The 15349-nt window shown below is 42.5% G+C and overlaps 1 protein-coding gene across 4 annotated transcripts in view; it reads right to left on the reverse strand.

The window, feature by feature from the left end:
* Grik2 (glutamate ionotropic receptor kainate type subunit 2) overlaps positions 1–15071 on the reverse strand; it is a 560382-nt gene extending 545311 nt beyond the window's left edge. Inside the window, exons 1-2 of one of the 4 annotated variants that reach the window (XM_070011020.1) lie at positions 14989–15071; positions 9047–9460 (exon numbers count right to left, since the gene is read on the reverse strand). In XM_070011020.1, the coding sequence (XP_069867121.1) occupies positions 9047–9161 (115 nt within the window). In that variant the 5' untranslated portion in view covers positions 9162–9460; positions 14989–15071. Of the gene's footprint in view, positions 1–9046; positions 9542–14988 lie in introns of those variants that run through there. The other 3 variants (XM_070011019.1, XM_070011017.1, XM_070011018.1) reach the window with 3 other exon arrangements.
* Between the last annotated feature and the right edge of the window lie 278 nt (positions 15072–15349).

Raw genomic sequence — 15349 nt, forward strand, 5'->3', positions numbered from 1 at the left:
CTAATGGTATAAGATGGCACCATAAGTCAATAAATAATAAATATAATTTCTAATTTAAAATAAATTGTTATATAAAATCACATGGCAATATATCATAGATACAACCATATATTCAAATATTTACATTTCATGTAATATAGCTGTCTTGGATCTAGGTGTAAAATATTGAGAAGACCAGAAAGCAACTTATCATACCCCCGCAAAAAAGCAAATAAATGCAAAAGTAACTTTTTTTTCTGATGTAAATTTTTTTTCTGATGTATATTCCTTGAGACTAACACTTTTCTTTGATCAATCATTTGAACTCTCCAGTGCTAATCAAAAATCTTTTTATTTTCTTTCAGAATTTTTCTTAGGAAGTATCTGCAGGATGCATAACTATGTGTGTCAATGCACAACACTATGTGGAGTCAGGTATTTGCTCAAATACTCTGTATAAGTCTGTGAAGGTCCTTGGGGATGAGATCAGTATTTGAATCATAAACCAAGTATAGTAGAAAGCTCTCTTTATTGTGGTTTCTGTTTCTCTGAAGACCAAGACTAATAGAATTTGTAAGCTCAGAACAAAACCATTTTAATAAGTGCTGTGGTCTGAACCCAGAGCCTCATTGGCAACCGAGAATTTCTTGAAAAGATTCAGTGACCAAGAACAAAATGAAATCATTGATTCTATTTCAGTACTACAGAGAAAGGATTTGACTTGTTCATAAATGAAACCAACAGACTAAAAACATCACTGGGCTTTCTGCTGCAAGCCCATTCTTTCACTTTTAGCAACCTTCCAGAGGATATACACAAGAGTCCAAACTTTAGAATCTAAATGGTAAAGCTCTACAAAACTGGGACCATTAACCCTCTGGTCCATTAACTTCCCCAAAGCTCACTTTCTTAATTTACAGCTAAAACTAATATAAAACTATAAGTAATGTAGTTAGAAGTTATACTAAATCAACATCATCATCATCAACATCATCATCATCCAACTTAATTTTTTGAAAAAGTATACAAGATTAGCAGTTAGGATATTCTTGTTTTGTTCTAAAATCTGACACCTATAATCATTACTCAAAATAGGCTACATGACTCAGAATCAGTTATTTAACTGCCTTGGGGAATTCATCTCTAAACTTAGGATACTAGACTTCCAAAGTTCCCATCAGTACAGAAAACGTTGGATTCTGTAGTTTTTGCTAGTATTGAGAATTACCATTTCCTTTCTTCTAGGAAAGAAAAAACCTGGATGCATTAAGAACCAGCTTGCACTGCATGTAGAAATTTCAGTAAGGAGAAAGAAAGGCAAAATCAAAAAGGCAATATCTAGAAACATACTGAAAGTTCAGAGGCAGAAGATTTCTTCAATATATTTTGTTTATTTGATCATTTTGGCAAGTGATATTACTAGTATGATAGGTCAAGAGCTCAGCTAGAGAGAAATGAAAGCTAGAGGCACTACCTTCCAAAGGCACTACCTTCCTACGTGGCTTAGTTCAATGACAGAATATTAGCTGACTGATTTAAAAGAAGGTGAAAGAAGCATCCATGATCCTCTTGATTTGGAAGAAATATGTCAGCATAACTAACAATTATGGCATCTCATTTAAAATAATCATATATGCACAAAGATTTGGACCAATATAAGCAAAAAGATCAATTCACAAAGCATGCAAACATCTGTCAGTAAAAGTCAAAAATACTGAGTATCAATGCTTGGTAAGAAATGTACGCATTATCCTGCCCACGTAATTGTAACTCCTCTGTACAGTATGTTCACAAATAAAATAAAATAAAATTTAAAAAAAAATACTGAGTATCAAACATCATTTAGCTGTTGTCTTTCTCATCCTCCCTGTCACTCAGCACTCCCTTAGGCCCCCAGAATTCTCTTTTGTATCTAAGCATCTCTGTCATAGATAGAATCGATTGATCTAATGAACTCATCTTAACACTACAGTCTTGGGACTATGCCCACTCTCTCTTCCAGAATATACTCATCTTAAAAGTATGGTAGCCATGTCATGTTTAACCAAAAGGAAAAAGAAAACTTGATAGAACTATAGGTATCAGTAAGACACAACTCGCCAGATCTTTCAGATGCTCATACAGGACACTGCTGTCTAGTGACTGGTATCTCTACAAAATCCAGAAAAGAATGTTCAAGCTTCATACTAAGGAAACTTCTATAGACAGGAACCTAGACATCAAATGCCATATCCCCAGGCTGCTGTCTTGAACAGCAGCAGAGTCTTTGCTAACCTCCTACTCAGATTACCACCATTTCATCAGATTACCTAATTGTCACTCTAAAAATACACAAATGTTGAATATTTGGCCCAAGGGTGAACACAAGAGGCCTGTTTATGGATCAATGAGAAGTGAGCAGAGCATGTGAGCTTTAGAAAACTTGCTACTTTAGGGGATAGGGTAGAGGATGAAAGTAGGTGACATCTGAACCAAATACACCTGCTAAATGCTCAGGATTTGTTCCACATGGATTTTCAAAATATTTTTCAACATTGCCTACAGTAAAATTTTAGGTAGTTTGATATGAACTTTTTGACTTTCAGGTTTGTCTAGAAATATCAAAGACACTTTTTACCTTAGGACTCATCATATCTGAGTTTTTCCAACATGAAACATAGAATTTTGGGGGGTGGGGGAACAAAGGAATTGAAACACAATAAAATATTATCGTATGATTTTACTATTCCTGTAAGAAAAAATAAGCCAAGGTTACTAAGACAACACAAAATACAATACCTCTGCAGTCCAGATGAAAAACAGTACCTGTTAGTGTACTGAAACTGCAGAAAGAAGCATCCCTTCACTATCTCTTCCATATCTATAGCTCACAAACTTTGTTTATAAGAGAAAATATTACTGATGTCAAAACTTTAAAATAAAAGTCAAGGTGTTTTTTTTTCAATTACAGAAATGAAAGGATTTATCATCAACCCTTTCCCACTCCACACTGTATATGCTCAATGAATTTAAAATGGCTTTTACTCTTGAATGAGAGAAAACTATACTTCCATGTATGAAGTCAGCTCTTATAAATATTTCCTTCTTGAAATTTGGTCCTAAACCTAAGTTCACAGTCCACGAGGAAAGGGAAAAAAAAAAAAAGCTTATTTAACTTACATTAAATCTTGATAATGCATTAATGAGTCTTTTAAAGGGATAATTTTAATTCCCCCATCTTCTATCATAAAGACTATACAGTGCTAATCTGCCTTGCCCTTTCAATTAAACTTGTTAAGGGCGTTCTATTTAGTCAGCACCCTGAATGGGCCATTAAAATTCTTGTTCGGTAAGAGTTGTGTTCAATCTGTGCTCTGTTGTTTTAAATTCCATTAAATCCAAATGGTCTTTATCGCCCCATGACCACTGTGACTTCAATCAGCCAATTTAATTACCTTACAAAATTGTCAGCAGAAGCAGCTAAGAAAAACAGGAAGCCCTATGACGTTATCAGATTGAAATCTTCCTCTTAGGTGTTTAATCTGGACTAGCCAATAATGATGAGATACACCCATGTCCTTTCCCTTTCAGGGACTTCTGACCTTCCCTTTCAAGGTAAGATTTAGGGGTGAAGATTCATTTGGAGTACTTTTAATATTTTGATAAGTGAACTACAAATTGAAAAACTCTCTCAGAAGAAAAAGCTTCACCACCCAAATGAAAAACAATCAACACTTACATTTCAATACATCTATCCCAATCTACTGAAAAGATCTACATAGCTCTGGTACTGTGCCTTCAGTAGATTTGTGGGTTTAAGTGCCCTGCACTTGAAAGCAAGTAAACTACTTTGACTCTGATGTGTAAAAATGGGCAACAACAATTTCCAGGAAATAGATGTAGAACTAAAAGGAAATCAATTCTCCACGTGAATGTTAAATTCCTACCTCAAAAGGGCAAAACATTTTCTGCATCAGAAATAATGATAACTAAATGGCATGAAATATTGTGTCATCATATCACAGGCAGTACTTTATTTTCTGTTAAAATAGACTTGAAAAGACTAATAATCAATGATACATCCTGGTTTGGCCCATGGTATTTTCCGCTTTTGTGTGACAGCAATTCACATTAACTTTCCTGTGCTGGGTAAATGTTGAAAGTGTCTTTTGACAACTCAAGGGCTGAACACACTATAATGATCACTTGCATTAAACCAAAAGGCAAAACTTGTCTGAAGAAATGTTCACTGACATATAAACTGCTTGTTCACTTTTTTGAAAAGCCACCTCCCAGAGCCAAAAAGAAAAAAGTGTTGAGTTTCATGTGCCTGGTGGAGGAGTGCTATTTCTAGAGACGAAAAGATCATTTTTCAAAGTCATTTTCTGAAATGATTGTGCCTCCGTTGATGGATCACATCAAGTTATTCTTTGAAGCTTTCAGAGTAAGCAAGAACTTGCCAGGAAAACGGATTTTCAAAAAAAAAAAAAAGTGTGCCCATTGTGTTGGCGATTCTAGGAAAGATTTCCTCTCAAGCTATCCCAGAGCTCAAGTGAACAGGTGTTGGGTTTTATCTGTTACAGATAGTAACCACTATCACTCCCACATTCCCGCCTCCCAAGAGAGGATTTTCTTCATTCCAGATGTAAGGCCACTCCTCCTTCCCGCCCACTTTACCTCCCAAAGGAAGAAAAATCTCTTTCATAGAACTTGTGGTGAGTGGCAGTTTCCAAGTTCAGTCGATTCCTTCTCATTCTGGTGCAGTACATCTGCTACCAATTATTCTATCTGGGAGCACATGGAATGCCCAGAAGAGCAGCGCAGTTTGCATAAGAACCCTGTCAGTCCGCTGCCATACAGTATGTTATATCCTGAGCAGCAGCCCCTGACTGAGCAGGCTGGCAGCCTTCAACCATGCACAGGAAGGCTACTGCCTGCTCGCCAGGGGCCAATGAGCAGGGCCAGAGCGACCCGTGCGCCTCCAAGAGCGAAGCCCTGGACTCTTGGAAACCGTCTAATAAAAAGCCTCTGCTCTACCAGCATGCTTCAGAAAAAGAAAAAAGAGAAAGAAAGTGGACAGCAAGAAGCTGCCTGACACATGCTCAGGCCTCCAAGAAAGGAGATAACTTGGAGAAACTGCCCCGGAGTTTGGGAGAAAGTTTAGGTTTGGCAAGTTTGCTTCCGGCGTCCCAAATTACATGTTAGGTAAAGACTTTGAATAATAATTGAAGGCAAAGATAAGACACAGCAACAGTGTGGGAATAGGTTGCTTTAAGAGATGCTCAAACATACCAGGGCCTGAATGGAAGTGCCAGGCACAGACCACAAAAGGAGCTGGTTTTGCTCTGCTTGCTTACCTGCACTTTTCGGGGGACAGAGGACTATGCTACCCGGAAGCTGGGAGAGAAGAAGTAGCTAAAGTAACAAAGAAATACTCAAGGCCCGGCGGGCTTTGATGCCCAGGCTGGAAGGAGAGATTCACCCTAGCCCTCTATGACTACTATTGGACTGGGACTCGGCTGCGGCTGGCTGCGGGGGAACAAGGGGAACAAAGGTTCGTCCTCTGAACAATTCAGGGACTTGTGCTTGCACGTGCAAGGGCTCAGCAAAGAACCCCCTGGTGGGGTCCGGGTGGAGGAGAGTTTCCTAGGCTCTGTGCCAGAAAAGCCGGCGCCCACAAACATCTGACTGGACTTGGGACATGCCGCTGACTTTCTAAAATGCTCCTTAAGGGTATCCAAGGCGCCCAGGAGCTGACACTGGATAAGCCACAGTTCCAGCTCTCCACTGCCCTGGGCTGTCTGGACATTTGGGACTGAGCCCTTCCCCCTCCAGTGCCTGCCGGGAGACTGTTGCTGAGCTGCTGGTAGAAGGTGGGACCAGGGGGCCCAGCCCAGTGGAGTCAAGTCTGGAGGGGGGTGCGCCCCTAAATACAACTACAAAGTTTTCTTGGACACAATAGTGGAGTTGCTGTGGTCAAGTGTAAGTCTTGCTTTGGGAAAGCGCATATGCCCTGTGTGTGTGTGTGTGTGTGTGTGTGTGTGTGTGTGTGTGTGTGTGTGTGTGTGTGTGTGTGTGTGTGTGTGTGTGTGTGTGTGTGTGTGTGTGTGTGTGTGTGTGTGTGTGTGTGTGTGTGTGTGTGTTCCTTCACACACGCGGCTGTGGGTGTGTGTGGTCCAGCACAAGCCAGTGAGAGGGGAGAGGGAGTGAGAGGGCCTAAGGTTGGTGGGGGAAAAGAAGGGAGGCAGCCAGGGTCAGTACCCCAAACTGGGGGTTCCTCCATTTACTGGAGCTTAAGAGGAGGAAGAATAGCATCACAGTTCTATTGGCAGCTGGGAAACATGGCCCGAGCTTCTAAGGGGGAACCACCACCAGCATGAGGGCTGTGTGGGGGGAGGGAGGGAGGGAGGGCAGTGGAGGAGGTGCCCTTTAGGCTTGCTAGTTGCCATAGCTCTCTTCCAAGGCAGAAGTACTTTAAGCCTAAGGCAATCCCCCTAGGGGGAGGGGAGAGAGGAGAGGGAGAGGGAGGAGAGACACTTGAAGCTGCCTCTCAAGGATGCCAGTGATCTCACCTGGATCTTGGGGTCAGCCACCCAGGAGCAGTTGCTCTGGTAGTAACTCCAACCCCTGGCACTGGGCCAGGCATGGAGCACTAGTTCAACTTTTAAAACAGAGTTGAGAATTAACCTTCTCCAGTATCTTACACCTGCTTCACCAGCCATTCAATTCACTCAGAACCTATTTACCACAGAAGATAATAAAATTGCCAACATCACAATGAAATAGTCCCAAAAGGGAAATAAATGTTCCAATGATAACCATTGTAGACAACCCTTTCTCATAACTCTGGTGAGATATCAGAGAAAATAGATCTCCAAGTGTAAGATGTTTAAAGCTATTGTAGAAAAATAACAGTTCACCCAGAAACCCAACTCTTGCTTTAGGGTATCAAGGGACTGGTAGGTACCGTACCCTATTTCTTAAGAACATTCTTGTTATGAATTGGTCTAGGAAAATGTGTTTTTGTGTATGTGTCAGCTCTTTTTAGAAAGCTGCTACACACTCTGTTACAGTCGCCAAGATTTTTAATATGAAGATATGAAATGATCAGCGAATGTAACAATCTAATGATTCAGCAAATATGATGCTGCAAGATCAGGGAAGCAATAATTAAATCTTTAGCATATTGGTGGCTGTTTCCCAGCTCCAAATCATCTTTACTTTTTTTTTTCTATGCAGTCCAAAAACACACTAACACAGTTATTCACAAATACATACTGAAAGATATCAAAAGAGTCCATGTAAGTATGTTGTGATAGTCACAATATGGGTTCAAACTATCATATGGTAACATTTTCCATGCCTGGAGCTCAGCTGTTAAACACACACACACACACACACACACACACACACACACACACACACACAGAGTAATATGATGAGGGATCTATTAATCCTGTCCAAAGAAACATACATTACTCTGGATGCTTGTTGCTAAGAGCAACATGCTTAAGTACCATCTAAGAACAGGAAGAAAGCAGGGAAATATTCCAATAGAAATAAAATATACCCTATTGTCTCTTTTGTTATTGCCAGACTTCTTAGCTCCAGGTGTCTAACATGTGAGTGTTGGTGGGGAGAGTTGTTGACATTCCATTTTTAATATAATATATATTCTATATAAGCATCCCTACTTTCTTTTCACAAAGCACGATAAAGATAATGAATTTTATCATGAAGGGGAAAAGCACATGGGGGAAAACAAAACAGGAAAAGAAGATGCCACTGGTGTCAACAGAAAATGCAGGCAATCACTCTGCTTTAAATTTGACTGAATAACTTAATGCATTTGCTTTTATCTCAAAGGCACATGCTCAGGATTATGTGGTTTCCTGCACTCTTTGGTTTAAATCCACTTGAACGACAAAGGAGCTGCCTACAGCTGAAGCTTTACCCTGTTGGCTTTCTCCTCTTTCTCTCCTCTACTTTAGAGAACTTTCCCTGAGTAGTTCTGCTCCTACTAAAACTCCATTGGCCACAGGGAGTGAAATGAGCCTTTCCTGTGATGCATATCCTCCTGACCACGGATTCCAATGGAGTCTCACCTCTAGATTTTCTTTCCAGCTCCCAAGAAACCTAGTTTCTTTCTTGGGAAAGCAGGAAATTCTCCTGAAATGCAACGATCTCTTTATGACAGAGTGAAATAAAGACTCAGATCTGGACCCCACACACCCAACTCTCCCCCCCTCCCCCACACACACCATTCATCATTCTTTTAGTCCAGGATTCTCACAGCAAACGCTATATATAAAAAAGGGACGCAGCAAGTTATAAGCAAAAACAAACAAGACTGTCTCAGGATGAGGTAGTTTTACTGGGATGTGTCTTCCTCCCATGAAGAAAAGCTTGCGTTATTTTGTTTTAAAGCGCTGCGTTCCAATAAGGACATGAAAAGTGGCATAGACAAGCCATTAGATGAACCAAGAAGGCACCAAAGAAGGCACTACCGACTACACCAAAGAGGATAAGAAAGTGTCTTTCCTTGGCACGGGATGACTGGCCTGGGTCCTGACAGAAGCGGACAGACGCAACTCGCCCACGAGTTCGCAGGTATCCACTCCTCGGCTCCATGGGGCTGGGAGTCTGGCCGCCCCAGAGCTCACGGTCGCCGGGACCGCGCTCCCCTCCACGCGCCGGGAAGGCTGCGGGAGAGAGCGGCGGCGGAGGCGCTGGCCGTGCCCGGGGCGTCAGCACCACCAGCGCGGTGGCTGAACGGCCACTGCGAAGACGCATCGACCACCACCACACACCGGCACCCTCTTCACCCTCCCGTGGCGAAAAAGAAAAGAAGAATCAAGAAAGGAGGCGGGGGGGGGGGGGGTGGATAAGTGAAAGCACAGAGGAGATTCTTGAAAACCCTGGAGAAAACTGAGCCCTGAACAAACAGGTCGCCAGGCGCTGAGCCCACCGCCAGGCAGCGCGAACCCGCCTGTTTACATCCAGCCACGGCCCGGCCAGCTAAGCGATGGAGAGCCCGGAGCGGGAGCGGGGTGGGGGGTGGAGGCGGGGTGGGGGGGGGGAATCTTACCAAATCTTAACACATGTGTGGTGCCTTGGGAATATCCGATCCACAGTAAACAGAGCAGGAGTTGAAGGGAGCGCCTGACGACTCGATTACTTAGAATCGGGGGAAAAATCTTCATGGTGTTTCTGTGCCTACCCGCGCGGCACCCACTTCCCCGATCTAGCGTTCTGCTCGCGGTTTGGGGCAGGAAGGAGGATGCGTCGAGTAGTGGCCGCCGACAGGATCACGGCATGGTCACTGAGAGAGGAAGGAGTCTCCGCTTCCCAAACCCATTAGCAATCGCTGCATGCTCTCCAGTCACTGCGCCAAGGAGCAAGCTTCCACTGCAAGGGATGGCGGGACTTCCATGTTAGTCCGGGAGCATCCGGGAGGATCCAGCGCGCACACCCACCACGTCCGGCCCGGCCGCGCGCGAGCCTGGGGGAGCAAAGCAGGAGGAAAATCAATAGGAAAATCTAACCTTGGAAACCCACGAGCTGTGCACTGGGAGCCACACAGTCCCAGCACAAAAGGAGCTCTGCTCTGAAAAGGGTTGGCCAGGCCCTATTCTTACTGCACTGCTACACAGCTCCTGACGTGAAGCCAAGATTAACTGAGGAAAATTGAGATAGCTTCACTCCCTCCCCCTCTCCCCCCACCTCTCTCTCTCTCTCTCTCTCTCTCTCTCTCTCTCTCTCTCTCTCTCTCTCTCTCTTTCTCTCTCTCTCAGGCTCCTTGCCAGTGAGCTTCCCAATATCTATTATGCAACCAATCTGAAAGCCCGCCTTGAGTTGCTGAAGAGGAGGAGGAGGAGGAAGAGGAAGAGGAAGAGGAAGAGGAGGAGGAGGAAGAAGAAGAAGAAGAAGAAGAAGAAGAAGAAGAAGAAGAAGAAGAAGAAGAAGAAGAAGAAGAAGAAGAAGAAGAAGAAGAAGAAGAAGAAGAAGAAGAAGAAGAAGAAGGAGGAGGAGGAGGAGGAGGAGGAGGAGGAGGAGAAGAAGGAGGAGGAGGAGGAGGAGGAGAAGGAGGAGAAGGAGGAGAAGAAGAGGAGGAGGAGGAGGAGGAGGAGGAGGAGGAAGAGGAGGAGGAGGAGGAGGAGGAGGAGGAGAGGAGAAGAAAGAAGAAAAGAGAGAAGAAGAAAAAGAAGCCAGATTTATTTACATGATGGAAGTTGCTTTTTCAGTGAGAATTTGTTAGAGAGTTAAACTGGCACATGTCTTACAATCAGGGATTGGGTTTTAATAAATAACTAGCAAAGTCAACGGCGCTGTTCTAAGACAGAAGGTTTTCTGTAAGTTTAAGTTAAGCCTTTAAGTTAAAAGTGTAAAACTTTTACTATTCTTTATTAATATCTTAACTTGGAATGCAATTAGAGAGGAGAACTTGGTCTTTTAGAACTTAGGTGGAATATTGATTACTATCCAAGTGCAAAATTTCTGCAAGTAGACAAGAGAGAAAATACTGACTTAAAATGAAAGAATCTTACTTTCACGCCCATGTTAGCTCATCTGAAATAATTATGAATATATAAAGGACAATCACGTTTGAACTGATACAGCAAACTCTAAAGGATTTTTATGCCTTACTTGCTTCTCATATTTTTTCAGTATTTTTTTTCTTTAAAGGGTGAGATATCATAGCTTTCCCTTAAAATATCATTTGCCGGTTTTCTGAGGAGAATATTTAGAATCCCCTTTCTGGGATGACACACAAGCAACAATTTATTTAAGAGAGAAAAGGTATAGAAATATATTTGTGTTTTAACATAAATACAGTCTATTATTCAAAATCTAATAGCAGCATTATTTACATTAGTAATTCAAACTAACACATATAGCAATAAATATATCATTGTGAACATGTTTAGCTGACTAAGCTGCACAAAAGGCATACTATGGAACCTATCTTTTACAATTAATCACATTTTCATTACCAACGAACAGGGCATGGGTTATAAAAAATTATAAGATTATGCCTATCTGAAGACTGTCCAATTTAAAAATAAGGTTATGAGTACTTTTTAAGTCTTGTTATGTTTCTTTCAAATACCTACAAAACACAGGAATGTGTTCATTCAATCATTGTGATGTTTTCCAATCAATATTCTAGAAAGCTGATTTGGGGAGGGAAAAAACCCTACATTTCTACATTTTGCAAGGATATTAAGTGTCATTGATTTTTTTTAAGATGGAGGCATAACCACAATGTCAAAAATAAACATCATGAATGGCTAGTTCTACAGCCTTGCAAGCAATTCAATCAAATAAGCTGTCTGTTGGAGCACTTTAAAAGGAACACCTAGTGTTAAAACCAAGGGTATCTAGCGACTCCTTCAGTCCATATTTAAAACATCTCTTGCAAAGCATGCACAGTCCAACATGCTTGTGTCTGCTGTCTCATTTATTCCATCCTATTTGCTCATTTTTTACCCTATCAGAGACAATAATGACTGCCGAAGCAAAAATAAACATTTTAGTGTTTTCTCATCTCTCAACATAATTGGTAGCTTCTATTTTAAAATACCATGTCCTGTTGTGGTTCATCAAAAGATTTGCAGTGTAGCTGGCATTTAGTAGAACCTGAGAAAACAAAATGTACTACAACTCCTTGCTCATGTATTCTGTTAACACAAGGGTATTTGGCACAGCAGATTTAATAGACGTACTTAAAACTGGTATTCACAACTACTTAGTTTGTATAGGGTCATTTGTTGTATGTCTAGTTGAAACAGTGAAAGAACAGCTTTCAGATTCAATGAAGTTCATAAAAAAAATAACAGTTAAAAAAGTCTACCATAAATTCTTCCCCAAAGAGCCAGTTTCACACATATGCTAAGTTGTGTTCATTCATGTCCATCAACTTAGTTGCAAAGCTTAAACATTGCAGACATCAACTCCACCTGTCCAATTGAACTTCTGCAAGACTAGAGACAACCTTTCTTCAGGACCTTGGACAGCACCCCAGGCATCTATTTATTCTGAGGTTGTCATTGAAAATAGTACACTGAATGGTAATGTGCCATTTGAAATGACAATGTGCATATTTCTATTACACAGAATCCAGTAATTTGAATTATTGTAGCACATATTGTCAAGAGGACAATTTTGTCAACTGTGGTGAGTGTATTTTTCAGCCTGCATAACAGGACTGCTTTAACGTGTCCAGATGTGCTAGTTGTGATCTTATTCCAGAACATATGACTATAAAAGACACTCGCATTCACTGTGAGACCCCCTAATTAGCACTACTTGTTTTCAATAAAAATATTTCTGAAAGATTACACCGAATTAAAGATAATGAAACAAGCTGTCAGAACTCAGTGGCTAAAGACATTTCTAAAATGTACAATTAGTTATCACTTTCAATTCTCCACCTCCAGATTTCCATCTGCTGTGAGGGTAATAAGATTAATTACCACCTTCTTCTTCAACTTCACTTCTTCCCCAGAGCAACAGTAACAAAGCTAAAAAAATGACTTCCCCAATGCACACAATGATTTGGTGGTGTGGGAGATGTCCTATTGTATGGGCATTTTGAAATTATCACAAGTTTCTCCCCAACATCAAACGTATAATAGTAGTCCTGAGACTATATGAAGGACTCATGGTCATTATATACTATTTTCACTGACCATATTAACCTTTTTGGTGGCAGTTCTGTAATTTGTTCCTTTTATAATAGGAAAAATGCTGCAACTCAATGTCAGGTGATGGTTTATATTTAATAACTAAGATTTATATACTTTAGCCTCATTTATTTTATTGTCAGTTTAACTACATGACAACCTCTATTGGTAAAAGCTACCACTATGTGGGTTCCAAGGCCAAAACTGAGATTACAAAAAAGAAAAGACTGCACACACACACACACACACACACACACACACACACACACACACACACACACACACACACGTGGGGGGGGGTAGGACTATGGCTAGAAGCCTTGAAAAAAATGTCACAGAAGGCTGATAGGAGGAATAGCAAGCCTATGAAATAAAAACGCACATAGATCCATGCAAAGATTGTTACCACAGGCTATTTGCTCCATCTTTTGCTGTATTTTTGTATTTGCTGACACTAATGACCTCTTATTCTTGGGCAATATTACTTGAGAAGCAATTTTAGTTTCCTATTCCCCTGGTGAAAATGAATCTTATTCTAGTTAGCTGCCACCTGCTGGGGCATGAACAAATGTGTAATAATCCTGATAGAACAACATTTAAAAAGACAATGCCTATAACTTTTGCTGGAAACAGCAATACATATATATATTATATATATATATGTATATATGCATATGTGTATATCAGAACAACCTGAATTTCAAAGGTGTTTCTAAGGTTTTTCCAAGTTATATGTACATTTAAGTTTAGTAGTTGGTTTTTTTTTTTTCCACATGGAAATCATCCTAAAGATTCTACTTTACTTTGTACTGGAGTCCTGCTGTTATGAGACCTTTTGGGAAACCTTATCTGATAGTAACACTTAACCTATTCCTTCATGCAAATGGCCTGTTGCATCGTGGCTTAGCAAAAATAAACAGTTTGCTTTTGCATGGCGTTGAAGAGGCCAAAGAATAAAGGTCAGAGTTGAGATCAGCTGAAATTACACTACCGCATACTTGCAATGCAGTTTCCCTGTCTACAATGCTATGTTATCATTTGCTCTCCCCTGAATACATTCTCATCTGTTCTACTAACATTCTGCTGCAGTGATGGTTAATGGCATTTAAAATTTCAATTGATGTTTAAATGCTACAGCGATATGCATTGCAATTAAGAGACTGAAGTGGATTAGACTTGTCTATCCTAAAATTCTTTTTAAAAATCCAGAATGTGGAATCGTTGATGGGCTTCAATACAAGAAAATAAACAGATCGGACTTGTAGACATCATTCATTTCTCTACCACCATCCTCCAGGTGCAATTCAATTTGTTTGTTTAACTCCTAAGTACCGAAGGCCACTGGAAGTTGATACGCAGCCCTGGTGGTTACAGAAACGTGCTCTACAAAGTTGTGAAGCAATGAACTAAGTAAAGTCGAGCCTGAAATACAATTGCTTACCTTCCAGATACTAAGATTCAAACGAAATCATTCTTCGTGCCGTGAAAAATCATCATTAATCTATGAGATCGCTTCTGATGACAGAATACTTACAGTATGAAGAAATGACAGAAGGGAATCTGTGCCTTACCAGAAGGCTCTGAGTAGCGAGTGAGTTTTCTAATACTCATTGCCTATTCTTAGGATCTAAGAATCTCTTGATAGTTTAACACCTCTCTCTCTCTCTCTCTCTCTCTCTCTCTCTCTCTCTCTCTCTCTCTCTCTCTCTCTCTCTCTCTCTCTCTCTCTCTCTCTCTCTCTCTCTATCTCTCTCTCTCTCTATCTCTCTCTCTCACCAAGGGATGTGGTTTGCTATTAAAAAAAAGTTCTGGACATTTAAGATCCGCTGCAGTAACACTATGTCTTCCTCAGCCTGATGGATACCCGCCGGAGTTTTGGTTATTTTATTCATTTATTCAGAGCCTCGGAATCCTGAGGTTAGAAAACTAAGGAGCAGGGGTCATGGCAGGAAGAGGAGGTGGGCAGAGACCAGGCTCCCCAGCTCCTCGGACTCTCGGGCAGATACACTCAGCTTCTGGCCACCCGCGTCCCTCTCTGTCGCCGCGGCCACTTCCCGACACGGCCTCGCGCGCACGGGTCTTCCGCGGGGAGCGGCTGCGGGCGGGCCGCGGGCGGAGGGAGCCGCTGGCCCCGGGGTGTCGGGGCGGGCGAGCCAGCGGGCTGGTCCCGGCGCGCGGTCCCGCCGGTGCCGCGGGCGCCCGGGCTGAGCGCGGGGCGCTCGCCCGCCTCTTCCTTCCTCCAGGCGGAAAACGCCGCTCGCCCACCCGCGATCCCGGCGTCCCCGCGGGGACCCGAACCCCCGGGGGCAGGAACCAGCCGGCCAGCCAGGGGGACTTTCCTTACCTGGAGCTGCGGGGAGCTGGGGCGGGAGGAGTGGGTGGGCCTCCCTCCCTCCCTCCCGGGGGGCTTGCCACGGGAGGAGGTCGGTCGGGATGTCTCGGGGCTGCTCCGAAGAGCGAACCACGCAAGCCGCCGGCGCCGAGCGCGAGTGACGGCGGGCGGCGGGGCGGACGGAGACCGCCGGGCGGCGGCGGCGGCGGCGGCGGCGGGGACGGACACGCCTCCTGGCGGGGGTTCCGAGCCTCGTGCTTTAAAGGCGCAGCGCTCCTTTCCCGCGACGGGGGACACCTAGGCTCGGCGCTCGCCTCCCCGTGATGGCCACAATTAATGAATAAACTAATTACATGTTAAAAATTAATAAAAG

Source organism: Dipodomys merriami, unplaced genomic scaffold, assembly GCF_024711535.1.
Source record: "Dipodomys merriami isolate MVZ:Mamm:240054 unplaced genomic scaffold, mDipMer1.0.p SCAF_8, whole genome shotgun sequence".
Taxonomy (NCBI): domain Eukaryota; kingdom Metazoa; phylum Chordata; class Mammalia; order Rodentia; family Heteromyidae; genus Dipodomys; species Dipodomys merriami.